The sequence below is a fragment of the Tasmannia lanceolata genome, unplaced genomic scaffold (genome assembly GCF_043159265.1).
Source record: "Tasmannia lanceolata isolate RefF3 unplaced genomic scaffold, GAP_Taslan_0.1 ptg000012l, whole genome shotgun sequence".
NCBI lineage: Eukaryota > Viridiplantae > Streptophyta > Magnoliopsida > Canellales > Winteraceae > Tasmannia > Tasmannia lanceolata.
The window spans coordinates 36,265,122-36,285,047 of NW_027518689.1; the positions used below are offsets into that span (position 1 = coordinate 36,265,122).

Sequence of the window (19,926 nt, forward strand, 5' to 3'; positions counted from 1 at the left end):
CTTGCCAAAAAGGCAGGTATCTATGTTCCCCAAGATCACTTTCATAAGTAAAATTCCAAACCCAATTCCAAACTTCATTCCTACGTGCAAAACCCAAGTATGCAACACGCTTGTTTCTTGCCTTTTGTTGAGAATCTTCATCAAGCAAACCTCTTCATACAAAACCCAATTCCTCTTTGTTAACGCCTCCAAAAACCCTCAATTTGGTCATTTCGTTTCTTTAGGAGTCAATTTTAATCTTGACAATCTTTTACAATATTATCTCCTCGAGTTCTTTTATTCATGTGCTTTACAATGATAAATACACGACTAAAATCTCCACACATTAAGGGTTACAAAATATCTCTTCGTTTCCTCAATAATTACAAGTATGTCATTGTGAACAAATGCACTTAATATCCAACATATTCATAATAACGTCACTATCTATTTACTTTCCACTAAAAGCAATTAAACTGATGGCATAAACTAAATCCTAATATACTCCCAATTAAGTAGTTAACTTTGATATCTCATACTGAGACCTAACTTGGTGAGACCTTTGGGATCGAGCATCTTCACAATGCCTAGAGCATCATACCTGTTGGAATATGTAACTTGCCTAAGGGCATTTAGGACTTTGTACATCCCTTTATGTTGTATAAAGATATGAGTCAGGGGGAGATAACCCTAACTCATTCTATTTTCTCTGTCTAAACTTTCGTCTAACATGGGATCAGAGCCTTAGGGTTTTCTGATCCCTGGGGTTCTCTATCAGCCTCCATCTTCTCCCACCTCCCTCGCTGCGAAACCCAACTCCGGGCCAAGTTTCATTCGAGGCATACCGACACGCTGTCTTTTTCCTCCTAAGAAGGAGTCGTTCCCTCCGAGCCGAAGGCACTAGGCCCTCCGTCCCTCACGAGTCACGCCCGCCACGTTTCTCCTCTCCCGCGCATAGTTTCTGACCCCCGCAACCCCCAAAACATTTTCCACACAGGGTGGAAATTATTTTCCAAGAACGAGGATTTGCCCCCCCCCCCCCCCCCCAAATTTTCCAGGAAAATATTTTCCCACCAAGTCGGAAATCTTTTTCCAGGACCGAGGATTTGCACCCCCCCAAAATTTTTCAGGAAAATATTCTCTCACCAACTTGGAAAACCTTTCCACTCTTTTCTCCTTGTTATTATGTGTTAGATCTTCTTCTCTTACTCTTACCCTACTTTGATTCTAGTTTGTCTTTGCGGCTCCCCTCTGTGCCTCATGGCTTCCCTCTTGTCAAGCTTCGTCGATGCCCGTCATTCTTGGAGCCGCGTTTAGCTTTCTTGGCGTATCCTAGTTTGCCCACCTATTTTGTTATCTCCTGTTATTCGTCTTGGTTTGGATTGTCTGTTTCTTTCTTGCTTGTTGCTATGGAGGAGGTGCTTGACAATCCTTCCACAGGAGTGGCTCCTGGTGTTCGTCCGACACCCTCTTTGGCGTCTTCTTCGTCATCATCTCTCTCTGTGGATGGATCATTCCCACATATCACTACTGTTAAGTTGGATGGGGCAAACTACGTTACTTGGAAAGCAGCCGTCGAGAAGTATCTTATTGCCCGTGGGAAAGCCCACGTCATTCGTCGTGATCCTCCTCCTACGACGGATCCCACCTTTGATCGATGGGAACAGGAGTATGCTCTTGTTGTACCCTTCTGTGGCAGAGTATGGCCCCTCACGTCTCTGGGCCCTTGATGCTTCTGCCTACTGCGAAACGGATCTGGGATCAGGTTACTCTTCTTTACTCTGGCGTGGCAAACATTAGTCGGATCTGCTCTACCTATTCCGAGTGGGTGCGTTTCCGCCGTGGTGATCTTCCTCTTGCCACCCATTACAGCCAATTCGTTGGCCTCTGTCAGTAGCTTGATGTTTACATGCCGCTTACCACGGATCTCACAGAGGCTGCCCGTCAGAGGGATCAGATCCGTGTTGTGCAGTACCTTGAGAGTTTGGGTCCAGAATACATGCATCTTCGTCAGCAGATTATCGGTTCTGGCGCTATTCCTTCCCTTACTGAGGTTTACTCCCGCGTCTGGCAGTGCTCTCCTGGTGATCCAATGATATCTGTTCCTATTGATGGTTCTGCTCTCGCGACCTATGATGGCAGTACTCGCTCCCCTAGTGGTGGAGCCTCCTCTGGTCGTGGTCGTGGCCGTGCCGGCCGTGGTGGTGGTTGTTATGGTGGTGGACGTGGCCGTTTTTTTCGCACTCACTGTCAGCGCGAGGGACATTATATTGACCATTGCTATACCCTGCATCCCGAGCTTCGTCAGGCACGCTCGGCTCACATGGGTGCTACTACTGCTTCGGCTTCAGATTGCGCTCCCTCTGCTTCTGTTCCTGCACCAGCTGATTCCACCTATACCTTATCCCGTGCCGATTATGAGGAGTTCCAGCGTCTGCGGCTCAGTTCTCGTCCTCCCTCTGCAGGTTTCGCTCAGCCAGGTAGTTCACCCACTACCCTTCTATCTAGCTCAGGGTCATGGATCATTGACTCTGGCGCATCCAATCACCTGACTGGTAACTCTTCTCAGCTTCATTCTTTTCGCTCTTTCTCATCTCCCTCTCAGTCTATCACCCTTGCTGATGGGTCCACTACACCTATCACTGGTGTTGGTCATATCTCCCCTCATCCTGCTCTTACCTTATCTTCTGTTTTATGTGTACCAAAATCACCATTTAGTTTACTTTCAGTTAGCCAAATTACTAAATCTCTTCACTGTTCTGTCTCATTTTTCCCATCTTACTATTTATTTCAGGATCTCTCGACTGGGAAGACGATTGGAACGGGTCGTGAGGTAGATGGACTCTATCGTCTTGACTGTCGGCTGCCTACTGTCTTACATAGCTCTGTGGATACATTTCAGTGGCATTGTCGCTTGGGGCATCCTTCACTTCAACGGCTGCAGCAGACTTCTCTGGTTCCCGGACCTTTTTCTAGTTTTCAATGCGAGTCCTGTGAACTCGGGAAGCACCGTCGTGTGTCGTTTCCGTCTCGGATCATTAGTCGAGTGTCTAGTCCATTCTGATGTATGGGGACCCTCTCACGCTGTCTAGTCCATCTACTACTGGCTTTCGGTATTTTATTGTGTTTATTGATAACTTCTCACGCATGACCTGGTTATATTTACTGAAGAGTCGATCCGACGTGTTCTTTGCTTTTCGCACATTTCATTCTGAAATTAATAATCAATATAATTGCAATATTAAATGTCTTCGTACTGACAATGCTAGAGAATATTTTTCTGATACTAATGGCTTTCAATCCTATCTCTCCCAACATGGGATTTTACATCAGCCTTAATGTGCGTACACCTCTCAACAGAATGGTGTTGCTGAGAGGAAACTTCGTTATTTGCTTGAAGTAGGTCGCACTCTTCTTTTTTAGATAAGTGTTCCTAAGGCATACTGGAGTGATGCCCTTCTCACGGCGTGTTTCTTAGCAAATCGCCTTCCTTCCTCTGTCTTAGAGGGTGCCTCTTCTTTTGAGATTTTATCTCCTAGTAAGGAACAGTTTCCTCTGACACCTCGTGTATTTGGATGCGTTTGTTTTGTTCATCACCTTAGACCTGGCCGTGACAAACTCGATCCCCGGTCTGAGCGTTGTGTCTTTCTGGGGTATTCCCGTACGCAAAAAGGCTATCGTTGCTATAGCCCTCGTCTACGTCGCTGGTTTGTCTCAGCCGATGTTACGTTCTTTAAGTCTGAGGCATTCTTCCAACATGACGCGGCATCTTTCACCCCTTCTCTCGAGTCCGAGGTCTCGCTTCCCTTACCAGATCTACCTGCTTCTCTTCCGTCATCTCCTCTTTCCGTGCGGCCAGCTTCTGCAGCTTCTACTTCTTCTGCCGCGTTGGAGAAGCCAGCTCCACCTAAAATTACACAACAGTATCAGCGGCGCCAAGTTACAGATAGGTCTCTTCTACCTCCTCTCGCACAATCATCTTCTGAGCCGATGATCCCTCTCTCCCGCTCTCAGGTATCTTCTCTTCCGCCTTCCTCTGTTGTTTCTGATTCTCCTATTGCATCTCGTACGAGATCCCGTTCCACTGCACATCCTATTTCGAGTTTTGTTTCTTATGATAAGCTCACCAGTACCTTCCAGAGCTTTGTTTCCTCCTTGTCTTCTATGTCTTTACCACAGTCAGTGGCTGAGGCTCTTGACCATCCTGGCTGGCGTGATGCTATGAACATAGAAATGGGCGCTCTTCATAGTAATGATACATGAGATCTGGTTTCTCTACCCCCCGGTGCCCGTCCTGTTGGTTGTCGGTGGGTTTTCTCCATCAAATACCTCCCTGATGGTACTGTCGAGCGCTTAAAAGCACGGTTAGTCGCAAAAGGATACACTCAGACTTTTGGTGTTGACTACACTGAGACCTTCAGTCCCGTTGCGAAAATTCCCTCTGTCCGTGTGCTCCTGTCTCTTGCTGTTAATCATAGTTGGCCCCTTCATCAGCTGGATGTGAAGAATGCCTTCCTCCATGGCGACCTGACTGAGGAGGTGTATATGGAGCAACCACCAGGGTTTGTTGCTCAGGGGGAGACTTCCTCCTACGTGTGTCGCCTACGCAAGTCACTCTATGGCCTCAAACAATCTCTGTGTGCGTGGTTTGGGAGATTCAGTGAGACAGTCATGCGCTTTGGCATGAAACAATGCGCAGTGGATCACTCAGTCTTCAGTTATCACTCTTCAGCTGGGTGTATTTTGTTGATAGTTTATGTGGATGACAGAATCATCACAGGGAGCAATTCACAAAGTATACAACGTTTGAAAACCTTCTTGCAAAAGGAATTCTCTACTAAGGATTTGGGTCAGCTCAGGTATTTCTTGGGGATAGAGGTTGCTCGTTCTTCTAGAGGCTTGCTCCTATCACAGAGAAAGTATGTCTTGGACTTGCTAAAAGAAACAAGCAATCTTGGAGTTAAACCAGCTTCTTCACCCATGGATCCTAATGTGAAACTCGTTCCAGAAGAAGGAGAGTTGTTGGACGATCCTGGCAGGTATCGCAGGCTTGTCGGTAAACTTATATATCTCACGGTTACCCGGCCAGATATTTCATATGATGTTGGTGTTGTCAGTCAATATATGAGCTCTCCATGTACTTCTCACTGGGTTGCGGTGACACAGATTCTCAAGTATTTGAAAGGGGCTCCAGGGAAGGGATTGATGTTCAAAAGACATGGCCATATGAAAGTGGAAGGCTTCTCTGATGCAGATTGGGCTGGATCCTCAGCAGATAGACGGTCCACCACTGGGTATTGTACATTTGTAGGTGACAATCTTGTTTCATGGAAGAGTAAGAAGCAGGATGTTATAGCTAAGTCTAGTGCAGAGGCTGAATACAGGGCAATGGCACAGACAAGCACGGAACTTATTTGGCTACGTTCACTTCTTTCTGAAATTGGCTTCATTTCATCTTCTCCTTCGCAGCTTTACTGCGACAACAAAGCTGCAATATACATTGCCAACAATCCAGTCTTCCATGAGCGCACCAAGCATATTGAAGTGGATTGTCATTTTATCCGTCAAAGAATCCAGAAAAGAGAGATTTGCACTGTGTTTACTCGGTCAGGGGACCAATTAGCTGATATGTTTACAAAGTCCTTAAATAAGTCAAAATTGAGTGATATATGTAACAAGCTAGGAATGTATGATATCTACATTCCAGCTTGAGGGGGAGTGTTGGAATATGTAATTTGCCTAAGGGCATTTAGGACTTTGTACATCCCTTTATGTTTTAGTATAAAGATATGAGTCAGGGGGAGATAACCCTAACTCATTCTATTTTCTCTGTCTAAACTTTCGTCTAACAATACCAAACCTCCCTCTAACTTACATGAAAACATCACAATTCTATCTAGTTTGCCCTAGACCCAGATGATATATACATCCAAGTAAATCAGCTACGATCTCATGTGAGCTAATAGCTTAGAGCCTCCATTCACTCCAGCACACTATCAATTTATCGAGTAAACAAATATTTCACAAACCTTTCTTCCCAAAATAAATATATTTAACTACATAAATACATTTAGAGGAAGTTCGTAAATTTCCATTAAAACACTCGACACCGCCAACGGATAAGAAAAAATAAGTGTATGTCATGACCATGTGATCATAATCAAGAATCATGATTGATCATCAGATCTACAAAGGTTATAATATATTATCACGGAATCTTTCCAACACACACGTCATTCTGTATCAGTCTGGCTACTTTCCTAGTAATGCTCCAGCTGGTCGGATCAATCACGTTCATAGAAAAGCATGCCAAAGTAGTGATCATCAAACTTCAACTTCCTAACAAGTTGAAGGGTTATTGAGGGCACAAGGGTCACCTACAAGACCGGCATCTCGTATGGTAACAAGAATAGGGAATAGTCTACAATGCGTGTGGTGTGATCCACATGTTGTGGTGTAATACTAGAAATTTTAAAGCAATCTCGAACTAGGTGTCGCCTAATTACACAGCAGAAGATAAGTCTTCATCGACTCAGAATGGAGGTACTTTATATTTGGAGAAGTTACGTTCCGATTGTTAAGCATAGAACAAGATCATCCAATGAAATGGCAGACGAAGACATGGAATGAGAGGAACCAACTATTAGGTACACGTTTCCGTTGCATGTTACTGTTTGCTGAAGTGGAAGGTTGATGTCTTATAGCAGCAGGGACAGTTCATCCTGTGCCGCTGCATTACATAACAGTATTGCTTTTTACTCGAACAAAAGTTACTTGTCCCACTCGAAAAAAAGACCACTAACCATGTAAACTCCCACCAAAAGAGAGTTCTCTAACCAGCATGAATAACAACCCAGACGAATCTGACAATTTTTTTAAGTGAGCAAATGTCACATCAAACATTAGTAAAAGGAGAAAAAGTGATCAAATGTTCAATGGGAGTAAAATTTCTGAAGTAGCTAATTTAAATGTGTGCTTTGACCATGTTTCTGATCAACATGACATATTTGACAAATAGAAAGTCCTGAAAAGGTACGGTACAAGAGATTGAATGGCAAACAGATGATCTTAGCACATCACAAGGTCTAAAATGTGCAAATGCCACATTGAACATTACTAGAGAGAGAGAGATGATTCAATCGAATAAAATTTAAGGCAATGAACGATTTGCAATTTCTGGACTATCTTAGTAACTGCTTTAACTAATTAATTGGAATTTATCCCGCCATTAGACCATAGAAGGTACTGAAAAGATCCGGTATAGCAGACTGCATAACACCAATAATTACCTCATTGCATGCTATACTGAAATATACTCTTAACTCGTAACTACACCATCCAATGCTTTACCAAGGATAAATCGTCATGTAATTACCTCATTGTTCCACCTGTTTGCCGGAGAGAGGACTGCAAAGCACGCCTTGAGTTTTGTATCCAAGGATGCAATAGTAATGTTTTGGCATCTGGTCTCTGCATAGCATCCTGAAATATGCCTCCAATGTTAAGCTTGCCAATTGAATGGTTTACAAAATGCATGTCGCTGCCAAGTGATTATTAGTCATGAAGGCAGAAAAAAAGGTGTTGGGCCAATCATCTGATAGTCAGAATTTTAAAACTAAGAAATACAAAAGTGGGTGCTGAAAATGGTTAAAAATGCTTACAATTGATAGTTCTAATATCTACCTTCTTAAAGCACTGACGCAGAAAATCTGTGATATCGGGGGATAAGTTATCGGGTATGGGAGGCTGCTCATCCTGAAAAAAAAAAAAAAAATAGTAAATGACGTTTTCAAGTAAAAAAAGAAAGGAAGTTAGGTAGATGTTCCAAAAATTTCCTGCAATCAATGATATCAAAAGCGCAATCAAACAATACAAAAGAAGAAAAATGGCAAAGGGCAGCAGAAACAGGGACCCTTAAAAGGGAAAAAAATGTGTTCATTTGTTGAAGCGGTCAAGTACTATGTCCTGTATCAAATCAAGAGACCACAAAGAAAAATTATAACGATGAAAAAATGTTGAAGAAACCTGAACTATACGGAAAAGGGCTGGCATGGGCTGGAGGTCATAGTAAGGAGGGACACACGTGAGAAGCTCAATCACAGTGCAGCCAACGCTCCAAATATCTGATGCAGCACAGACCCCTGACATTTCAATCACCTGCAACCAGATAAATCAGTTCTTGTTATGGGACTTTCCACATTATAACTTTTATAGTCTATAAATATCCCGAGCTGATATACCAGTATCAAAGAAAATAAACAGAGAGTTCACAAATGCTGAAATAAAACAACAGTAGATGGTTTATTTTCCATACGGTTTAAATGCTTGTAAAAGGGAGAATCATAGGAAGGTGCCTTAAGATTTTTGTTTCTTATTTAAATAAATCTTTTATTTCACCTATTCAAAATATAAACAAAATCCATAAAATAGTCTTTAAAGAAGAATCTTCCAAGCGGACAGAGACCCCGTCTACCTTGCTTCTCAAAGGAAATCATAATTTCATCCTTCAATTTTCATTCTTCAAGTTCCATTCTTAACGACAGTTCCCACCTTCCTATGTTTGTAACCACTAATGAATGGTCACTCAATTGAACCCATGAAGGCTCGAAAGAGAGCCCCTAAAACATGTGATAAACTGATGAAGTTTCACTAGCTATTTGGACACTAACAGAGGAATCAATCTACTCATATCATCACCGTGGTGTGCAACACGGCCGAGGGGCATTTAGATAATCTTGCATCATCTGTTGGGTGTGGCAAGGAGCTCTTTCCTATTTCACTTGAGACTGCCACGGTCAGATGTTTTAGAAAGATGCCAACGTGAAACTTAAAGATTCAAAGGCGGAACATACATTAGTTATAACTTATACTTTGAGATACTTGACTCCGAAAGGACCCATGAGTTTCCCTCAATAATTTCTGCAACCCAGCAGTTTGTGGACATGAATATGTTTTTTTTAAAGACGTGAATATGTTTCAAAAGAAATTTCAACATCACCAAAAAGTTCAAACTTCACCTGCAAAAGTCAAACTTTCTGTTAATCATAAATCCAGAATGGGTCAAATATTGAAATAGCAACAGTTTACATATTACCTCAGGGGCCATCCAATATGGTGTTCCAACAACAGAATGTGTATTAAGATCGGCTTCAGTTAGTTTTGTTGCAACTCCAAAATCAGCAAGTTTAACGAGGCCCTGGAAATATAATTACCATAACAAAGTCAACTAGTAATGATAAAAAAATGATAGTAAAAAATGATTGATTGGGCTAGATAAATCCTGCAATGCAGATCAATTTTGAATGGGACGAATGATTTCAAAATGAAAACAAGCATACACCCAGAAGGGGGCACATAAATACAAAAGACTCCAACCACAGTGTGAAAAGCATGGTATAGAAATAGTGTTCAGGTCGACGCTGACAAAAAGCAAAATCAAAAGGCTCCTAATACCTTCATGTGTTTAGGTAGTTGGCTACCTACAATGAAAGAGATCTAGGCCATAGTTTTAAAACTCCCCCGTATCATCATGGGCTCCCTCGAGTCGATTTCCTTTTCCCTTGGCCGTGTTCCGTATTTTGCTGTTGTGCTGCCGCGTTCCCATTTTGCCCAACAGAGTCAATAAAAACCCCTTTGAATCTCCCAAGTTATGACTGAATCAACAGAGTACTCAGCCGCGTCAACTGAGTACTCGGCCGCGTTGTGCCAAGTCGACTAGGATTTTCTTCAGCCGTGTTCTGACCCGCATCTGCATTTTGAAATACTGATCTAGGCTACATTATCATGTGTGACTCTGGACTGCCCCTCAACAGTTCTTATAAATGTGTGTGTATATATATATATATATATATATATATATATATATGAGGAAAAAGATTGTACGCTCGAGCGTACCAAGCTTATGGTACGCTCGAGTGCCCAATCACATGGGTCCCTCATTTTTTGTGGTGATCCAAAGCATTCATTTGCAAGGCCCTATCATAGATAGAGTGTGTACCAAAAATCAGCTCCATTGAATCATCCTAACCCCTTAACCCCTCCAAAAGTGGAGGGCAAAAATGGGCAGATTTGTGGTCTGTCCATTTTGCCCTCCACAAATGGATGGGTTAGGATGATCCTATGGAGCTGATTTTTGGTACACACCCCATCTATGTAAGGGCCTTTCAAATGAATGCTTTGGATCATCCTAACAAAGTGAGCCCACATGTGATTGGGCACTCGAGCGTACATAAGCTTGGTACGCTCGAGCGTACAATCCTTTTCCTCTATATATGTATGTATGTAGAGAGAGAGAGAGAGAGAGAGAGAGAGAGAGAGATTCCCAGGCAACGATAATCAGGTCCCTTGAAACACGTGGTCTGTTCCAGTGAGGGTAAATACAAGGGGGGAATTCATTTCAGGGTAAACCATTTCAGAGTAATCTACTTACCTTGTATTGGTTTACCCTTGATTTAATTTCCGTTGTTCAAATGTACAAGGTAAACTAAGGGGTAAACGTATAGCTTTTATAAACAGTCCATTTTACACCGATACGTCTTTGTTCGTGATAGCTTAGAGCCCCTCTTCCAACAATATGTACTCCCAACTCGTCGACCACACGGCCTAACATGGCCTTTCCTGCACGAACATCAACAATAGATCCAATGCGCTTGACAAGATCTCTTAGATCAAAGAGTTATACTCATCGTCTCAAGAAGTTTTTGGTACCATATCTTATCTAGGATGGAGAACACTAAAATGAGTGGTTTAGATCATCAAAATAAGTGGGCCCCAAGTTTGAATGATGTAAATTAAGATATCTAGCTGCAATCTATTTCGCTACACAGCGCAGGTTCAACGTGAGTGTAAAAATTGCAATCTGAAATAGATAAATAGCTGCAATCTGTTGTGTGCAAGAGGTAAAAATCTTCTAATAAAAGCAACCTTCTGATAACAAAGAACGCTAAATTGTGTTCTAAAGTGAGCCCATCTAGCAAAATGTGAATTGAGTGAGGTATATAGTTTTACTAATTAACAAAAAATGGTAAATATTTCTCTAAATGCCAGTATTATGAAGTACTTGCGGATATAGCAGGTGATGCCCATAAACCTTTCATCGCTAAATTGGAGAAAAATAAGTTTTTTAACAAAGCAACAAAAGGTTCAAGGGAGAATAAATCTCTGGGATAACTGGATAAGTAGAAGGTTCTCATAGATCAACAACCCTCTAAAATGTTAGCTTCCCAATATATGTAAAAGATCTTCCCAACTATGAAAGAGGAGAGGAAGTGCCCAATCTCTTGGAATATGGCTTCCAAAAAGGAGAAGTGTCCCTTGTTCAGCCAACTATGGTGTTTTTGAAGCCACATCGACCTACAAAATAATCTTAACAACCAAAGCAAGAAGGCCGGAAAAAAAAACGGAATGGTTATTCCGATTCTAGTGTTTGGGTAAGCATTGGAATTCAACAGCGGAAACAGTCCTGATTCCGATTCTAGCATTTGCTAGCATTCGGACCAACGTCGGAATAGAATCAAGATAGATATGATGCAGGAAAAAAAATACCTACCTACCTTCATCCACTGCCATCATGTCCCATCACCATTCTCCCAACAAGAAGCAATCCCCTTATCACCTTCAACAACATTACATCTTCTCCCTCTCACCCTCTTAAATCCCGGTTTTTAACCCCATCATCTTCCATGGCCTCTAAACCGCACTCTTGGCAACAAAAAACATGCAAAATTGGCTCCAAAGAAAAGGGAAAAGAGTCCTTTGTTAACCATCAGTTGCAAGGAAAAGGGATGTGTAAAGGTTTAAAAGGGTTTGGGAAAATGTTGAAAAGGGCTTGTGAAATTGTTGAAAGAGCAGTTGAAAGGGAAAAGAGGCAGTTGAAACTAATGAAAATATTAAATGGAGGAAGGTGGAATGGTAGGGAATACTAATGGGATGTTAACGAAGGATTAAATAGTTGGTTTTTTGTTAAAGATTAGGGAGGAGAGGAGAGAAAAAAAAGAGAGGGCAGGTACCTTGTATCAAGAGATAGGGAGAGGGCCCTTGCATATATATATATATACTAGTAAAAAACCCCGTGCGATGCACGGGCCGACAAAGAACTGTATGGACCACATCATAGGTTGATCCAAACCGTCCATGTGATGGAACACTACATAAATAGGTTGTGCCCCAAAAATCATTTCTATAGGCTGATCCTAGCCCTCCAATCTATAGAGGTTTCCATAATTCCTCTTAAATCCGATGGTTAAGATCACCCTATAGATTTTTTATTAAAAAAGCATAAAGGAAAGGGGTAAGATTGAAATTATGTGGTTTAATGGGTGCCTTTGTTAAAAAGCATAAAGGAGAGGGTAGGATTGAAAATATGTGGGTTGAATGGGTGCCTTTGTTAAAAAAAAGTCAAAAAAAGTGATGTGTAATTCTGATAGAATTTTCAAAAAATTCTCTTCTTTTCTCTTCTGCTATATATATATATATATATATATATATATATAGAGAGAGAGAGAGAGAGAGGATGGTCGACGTATGCAAGGTTTTAAATTTCGGTTTTGGTTTAGGTTTCGGTCGGCACGGAAACCGAAACATTTCAGTCTCGGTGGAAATTCAGGTGGAAATCTTGTAAGATCAAAGAAACGTATGGAAACATATGCAACTCAACTCAACTCAACTAAGCCTTTGTCTCAAAGTAGTTGGGGTCGGCTAATGAATCCTTCAGAAAATTTTCATGACGAAGGTGAAAGGATCTACCTGGCTCATGGAAACATATGCAAATGATAAAAAAAATTAATCTTTTTAAAAAAATTGTAAATGATGAAATTTTAAGATGAGACTTTGGGAAATACTAGATTAAGCTCAAATACATACTTAGAAACCATTACATAACGAATAAAAACATCGACAATGGCTTACTTGCATTGAACACCTAGTGACATGTGTTGTAGTGCATGTCTAGAACAATGAAGTCAATAAAGAAGTACAATGTAATGCGGTATAAGAATGTACAATGACCAATCTCCCCTCTAAGGACCCCAACTTTATGTCAATATCACATAGTTATGAGGTATTATTAGTCTCATGCCGATCTGACATCCCATGCATAAGATACGGTTACTTTGTTGTGTAGTTCAATGATGTTGCATACCAAATATCATTCTCTACGCTAATAAAATGAAATGAAAAACTCTAAAAAAACTGAAATAAAATGAAATGCAAATAATATCTTTCCATTTTTTTTGGTCGTTCCGACGGTCCGACCATTTCAGTCGAATTTCGGAAATTTTGGTCAGATCTTAGGAATTTTGGTCAGGATAACGGACAGAAGAGATTTGGATCATCTTATTGTGGAGGGAGATTTTTAGAGGATGCCCGTAACCCACCAAAAGTTGTACTTACGATTTTTAATTCCATTACGGCGGTATCCAGAACATGGCAATAATGGCAGCTACTGGTGGTATAAATAGTTCAAAATAACAAAATTTAAAATCAATAAAATATTGAGAAAATGTAGATAGTTCTTATGAAAAAAATAACCTATTCGACATATGAAAATGATAATGACTCAACAAAGACTATAGAATTTACTAGAAATATGTATCACTGAAAGCAATATATCGAATTGCAAGATTACCTCTTTTGTGGTCAATATATTTGCACCCTTGATATCTCGATGTATTACACCTTGTTCATGTAGATAAACCAAACCTTCCAACACCTGTTTATGATGAACTAGTGATTTTAAACGATCAAGAAAATACCCTGAAAAATATACATACAAGTCACTTATATGCAAACCTGAGCAATGTAAACTGCTACCAATGACTCAGGGAAAGGTCCAAATTTGTTTGGCTTGATAATGTTAGCGAGTGAGCCATTTTCTACGTACCTACATGAACTCCACTCACTATATCAGTGCATATATTTTCCTGACAGTGGAACCGCTATACCCACTTGTCAATAAATCTATAAAATGGAAACTAGGAGAAAAGGAAAAAAAATGAAATTGGTTATGATTGTTGATGGTTACTTACTCAAGAATAATGTGCAGGTGAGTCTTTGTCTTCAAGGATCCAAGATACTTCACAATATTTTTATGGTTCAAATTCTGCAACAGATTGTGCACAATATAAGAAACCATGGTTTAAATACACACATCCGATACCATACCGCTCTGGCACCTAACCTAGTACCAGTACTACCAACTAGGGAAATATATTTAGTCTACTTAAATAGAGTAAGTCGATATATAATATCATGATTCCCTGATATGGTTCACCAATCATCAGACGACATGTTGGTTACATTCATCAGGTCATGAATGAAGCATATTTGACAGTACATTAGCATCATGCAAAAGCCAAAAAGTGAATCTTAATGCAATGGAAAAATTGCAAATGGGGGACACCAAAATATGAGAATTGCCAATGGGGGACACTCTTTTGAAAAATTATAAATGGGGGTTGAAAACGGAATTTGCGGGAAAACCTGACCAAAATGCCCCTAGGGGTTATCAAGACTAAAAAGGGGTTATCAAGTCTAAAAAGGGGTTATCAACTTGTTAACAGGTTTAAATATGATTTAACAACTCTTACCTAAACAGGGTTGTCAAGGTGATATCAAGTTCTCAACAGGGTATTGAGTCTCACAAGGGGTTAGCAAGTCTAAACAGGGGTTATCAAGTCTTTATGAACTTGATAATCGCTGTTTACGTACTTGATAACCCCTTTTTAGAGTTGATAACCCCTAGGAGCATTATGGTCAAATTTTCACTGTTTACGTACTTGATACCCTTTTTAAACTTGATAACCCTGTTTTCGACCCCCCCTTTAATTTTTCAAAAGAGCGTCCCCCGTTGTTTACACCATGAAGCTTTGGGAGAGGGTAATTGAGCATAGACTAAAAAAAGAGACTAAGGTGTCAGAGAATCAGTTTGGATTCATGCCCGGATGATCGAAGCTATCTTCTTGATTAGGCGGTTAATGGAGAGATTTAAAGAAAATAAAAAGGACCTTCATATGGTCTTCATTGATTTAGGGAAAGCGTATGATAGGGTTCCCATGAGTTTTATGTGGTGGGTCCTTGAAAGGAAAAAGGGCCTACTAAATATGTTGATGTGATAAAGGATTTGTACGATGGAGCAGTAACTAGTGTCAAAACCACGGATGGCACATCTAGTGAGTTTCCAATTACAATAGGACTGCATCAAGGATCAGCTCTAAGCCCTTATCTCTTTACCCTAGTTATGGATGAGCTTACGGAGGGTATCCAGGATGAGGTGTCATGGTGTATGTTATTTGCAGATGACAAAGTATTAATCATTGAAACGAAAGCAGGAGTAAATGCTAGGTTAGAGTTATGGAGAACTACTTTGGAATCCAAAGGTTCTAGAGTGAGTAGGACTGAGACAGAGTATATGGAGTGCAACTTTAGTAACGTAAAGAGGCGGAACGAGGATGTAGTAAATATGACGACAGGAGGTACCTAAGAGGGATATCTTTCGCTATCTTGGTTCAATTCTACATAAGGAAGGAGAGATTGAAGAGGATGTTAACCATAGAATAAGAGCAGGTTGGTTGAAGTGGAAGCTTGCCTCAGGAGTTCTGTGCGACCGTAAAAACCCTACGAAGTTGAAGGGAAAGTTTTATAAGACAGCTGTGAGGCCAACCATGTTGTACGGCTCATAATGTTAGGCCATCAAGAAGCAGCATGTAAATAAGATGAGTGTAGCGGAGATGCGAATGCTTAGATGGATGTGCGGCCACACAAGGTTACATAGAATTAAAAATGAAGACATTCGTAAAAAGGTGGGGGTGGCACCAATTGAGGAGAAGATGAGAGAGCACCGCTTAAGATGGTTTGGACATATTCAACGTAGGCCTTTGGATGCTCCAGTGAGAAGAGGCAACTAGTGCCAAGTTGATGGAGTAAAAAGAGGTAGGAGCAGACCGAAAACAACTTGGCTAGAAACAGTGAGGAAAGACTTGACAGCTAGGAACATAACAGAGGACATGACCTTGGATAGGATAGAATGGAAGAAAATGATCCACATAGACGAATTTAACTAGAGCTACGATTAGAGCCGGGTAGATTCCTTTCACTTTCTTCATGAAATTTTTCTAAAGGATTCATTTAGCCGACCCCAACTAGTTTGGGACAAAGGCTTCGTTGAGTTGAGTTGAGTGTCCCTCGTTGGCAATTATCGCATTTTGGTGTCCCCCATTTGCAATTTTTCCTAATGCAATTGCCAGAATACTTGAGAAATACAAAGCACGATAACAAAGTATATGCCCCTACTAGAAAAGAAAGAGCCAACTATAAAAAGAAGTACCTTCAGTAAATCAATTTCTTGCTGAGAGATTCGAATGTGGCCATCGATGAATAAGGTGTTGCAAAAGGAAAACAAAAGCTGGTAAGACACTTTTAAAATTGACAAGAAACAGTTATTTTGCATAATTGACAATTCTTTTCAAAAATGAATGATAGAATGATACTGCTTCCTTGTACAATACATCGTAGACTCAACAGAGAGAATACTATCACCTAATTACATAAAATAAGACAGATGGTACACGCCATTTGCAAAACTGAATTAAAATAGATGGCAATAGAGCAAAAGTGACTTCCTGTTCAAAAAATAGAGCAAGAGTGACTTACTCCCAGAACTATCTGAGTCACCTGATGGGAATCATATTAGCTTCACATAGGTTTCCAGTTCAGGAAATAAAATAGCACATTCCATTTATTCTGAGTGCACAATATAGTCAAAATTTGGCATTAAAGCCATCTATATTTTTTAATAAATGGTACAAGTTGGTTCTCTCTGCCTTTCGAAGATAACTTCTTCTTTTCTTTTTCTTTTTTTTCTTTTTTTTTTGAAAATTTCAGTTTATGTTTCAATGCCTTCAAAGCTCAGACCTCTTATTGAATAATGCTTTGAAGTCTTGGAGACAGGGAGCCTCTATAAAGATCCTCACTGAGTTTCACTGAGGCAGGTTGGATATAAAATTAGCATCCTTTTGGTTTTGGAATTTAAGCAAGAAAAAGAGAATAAACCTCACAATGAATAGTCTAAAGTCTAAACAATACCTCAAAAATCCAAATCAGCTGTAGATGTTACTGTGATAGTAAGTGCAATGAATGTGAATGTTGTAACAGTGACTGGAATCTATAACAGGAGGTCCTCCGAATACATTAGTTTTGATAGTTGCTCAAAACCAAGACCATGTGTTAAAACCCTTTTATTCTTGGTGTTGTTCATAGGTATATAACATACATTTATATTTTTCTTCATTTGTTAGTAGCATATTGTACTCTGGGTTTTTCCTTTTTGGTAATATAATTTAATGTGAGGGGACAAAGATGATGATATGACATCTTCCATTTCTTGATGTCTTCCATCTTCACTAATAATGCCTTCTCTCTTTCTTTGTGTTTCTTTCCTTCTCTTCTCTTCCATCCTTATTTACTTTCTTGAGATGGTATCAGTGCATTGATCCTATGGTTCAAGAGATCTTCATTTTTTTTTTGGAATGGTATAGTTCTTGCTTAATTTCTTCTTCCTTTTGCTCTATAGAATCCCTTTTGAAACTCTAGATCTGCCCTGTACTAGCCGTCCAAGAGGACCTAGGGTGTTCCTCCCTTGGCAGAAACCAATGTGGTTGTCTGTGCTTTGTGCCGGGATGTTCTTGGTTGATAGGAATTGTGATCGGAATCGGTTCTTAAGGTGGCTGATGTGTTTGAAGGGCTATGGAAGATTGTGTGATGCTCAAGTGTAAAGGATAATCCCTGGCAATACTTTGTGGGACAGCTTGTCCCCTTTGTAATGTTCTTTGATTCGGAATAAAATTGTTTAGTGAACTTTCAAAAAACAAAGTGTAAAGGATAAAGTGTTCAATCAGATCTAACAGTAAGTATTCCCTTTCTTATTTCTCAAATGGTTTGGATCAGGTGCTATATTATTTCCAGCTTGAATGGGTATTACTACCTTCTAAGGGCAAAATAAGTCAAAGTGGCACTAGGTGCTAGAAGGAAATTAATTTTTTTTTTAACAAAAGATGGGCCAAATGAATTTGTTAGTAACCATATATGGTGGCTGCGAAAAAAATATCAAAAATGACACGGTTATGGAATAGTATGTAAACTCAAATGACTGCTAATGTAAACACTAAACAGTCTTGGATCCTGCTAAACAGTACCGGAGATTGTGTGTGATACATGCTCCTCTTATGATAATGTCTCACGTATCTCTGAGTTTTCTGGAAAAAAAACAGTCCTAGTATTATAGCCCTCTTTGTGGTATGTGCAAAGAGCTAAATGTGTATCGGCCTTTATTGAATGATATAGAGCTTTTTGAAGAGAAAACAACAAAAATTTAGAGTTGTAGAATTGGAAATTCTCAAATGTCTTAATCCCGAGTATCATTCAGTTCATCGACAGATTCTTGCCAGAAAGGAGCTTCTTTCTATGAATAATGTATACGCTCACCTCCAACGTATCAAAATCCTACACTATCCAATCTTTTTGTTGGTGATGGGTAGACCTTGACTTATGGTAGCAGCAAAATCGAGGCACATGGCGGTTGAGGACTGACAGTGGCCGCTGAATGCGCTCTGAATCCAATCTTCTTCATCTGATTGGTGCTTATGGGGTTTGAAAAGGATGCATGTGTTAGACGACATTACCTCGAAGAAAGGCCATTCCATCACTTGTGCTAAGTTTGGCGTGCATTGCCTGCCAAGTAACAAAAGCGTGTTTTGGAATGTGGCCCATGAACCAAATTGATTTGGCCCAAAGAACAACCTGTATTTTGTTCGTAATGTACTTCATGCACTTTTCAATGTGAATTTCCCATCAATACTTGGCTTCCATGCTATTTCGTTCTCTTGTCCTGTGATACTAATTGCTTTGGATATGCTATTCTTTACATCTTGCAACAATTGCTTGTCAAAGAATCTGCCCCACTTACCACCACCAAGGACTTAGATCAAGGCGGTTTGCGGTCAACCGAGCTTCTAGAGATTTGTTGTGACATCGAGCCCCCTCTAGGTGCCAATGTTGGTGCCAAAAATGTATACCTTTCTTTAGCTTGGTCTCTATCCTGGATGATGCTTCTAAAACCCCAAGAAGGACTTGAAGGCATTTTAATTGTCCATATGCTTCTTCCTACTATGTACTTTCTATGGACCGGTTCACACCATGGGGCGCTTCTCTTATTGACTATATGCCAAATCTGTTTGATTTGCGCAGCCGTATTTATGTCAACAAGCCTCCTAATCCCGAGACCTCCTTCTAGCTTCGGATTGCATAGATCTTCCCATGCTATCAGATGATATTTCCTCTTCATGTCACATCCCGCCCATATAAAGTCTCTAAAATTCTTTTCAATGATGGAGGCTAAGACAGCTTTGGGGATATTGAATGTTGTGGTTCAGAAAAGTTGGCAGGAATTAAGAACAGTCCTCACCAACTCACCTCTACACAGATGTTGTCAGGGTCGACCCATCACCAACAAAAAGATTGGATAGTGTAGGATTTTGATACTTTGGAGGTGAGCGTATACATTATTAATAGAAAGAAGCTCCTTTCTGGCAAGAATTTGTCGATGAACTGAATGATACTCGGGATTAAGATATTTGAGAATTTCCAATTTTGCAACTCTAAATTTTTGTTGTTTTCTCTTCAAATGCTCTACATCATTCAATTAGAGGCTGATACACATTTAGCAATTGGCACATACCACAAAGAGGGCTATAATACTATGACCTTTTTTTTTGTTGTAATAAGATTTTTTTTTATTTCAGAAAACTTGGAGATACGTGAGATATTATTATAAGAAGAGCATGTATCACACACAATCTTTGGTACTGTTTAGTAGGATCCAAGACTGTTTAGTGTTTACTGTTGGATATATGTAGTAAGCCTGAGGGCATAGATGTAATTATGCTTCTCCATTAT

At 40.2% G+C, this 19,926-nt stretch overlaps 1 protein-coding gene across 4 annotated transcripts in view; it reads right to left on the bottom strand.

Moving 5' to 3' along the window:
- The window catches only part of LOC143888030 (MAP3K epsilon protein kinase 1-like), a 57,750-nt gene that overhangs the window by 28,638 nt on the left and 9,186 nt on the right, over nucleotides 1–19,926 (bottom strand). For 3 of the 4 annotated variants that reach the window (XM_077392317.1, XM_077392315.1, XM_077392316.1), the window contains exons 5-12: nucleotides 16,301–16,321; nucleotides 14,004–14,077; nucleotides 13,768–13,858; nucleotides 13,604–13,687; nucleotides 9,074–9,175; nucleotides 8,005–8,136; nucleotides 7,663–7,734; nucleotides 7,355–7,461 (exon numbers count right to left, since the gene is read on the bottom strand). In XM_077392317.1, coding sequence (XP_077248432.1) covers nucleotides 7,355–7,461; nucleotides 7,663–7,734; nucleotides 8,005–8,136; nucleotides 9,074–9,175; nucleotides 13,604–13,687; nucleotides 13,768–13,858; nucleotides 14,004–14,077; nucleotides 16,301–16,321 — 683 coding nt within the window. The remainder of the gene's footprint in view (nucleotides 1–7,354; nucleotides 7,462–7,662; nucleotides 7,735–8,004; nucleotides 8,137–9,073; nucleotides 9,176–13,603; nucleotides 13,688–13,767; nucleotides 13,859–14,003; nucleotides 14,078–16,300; nucleotides 16,322–19,926) is intronic. The other variant, XM_077392318.1, reaches the window with a different exon arrangement.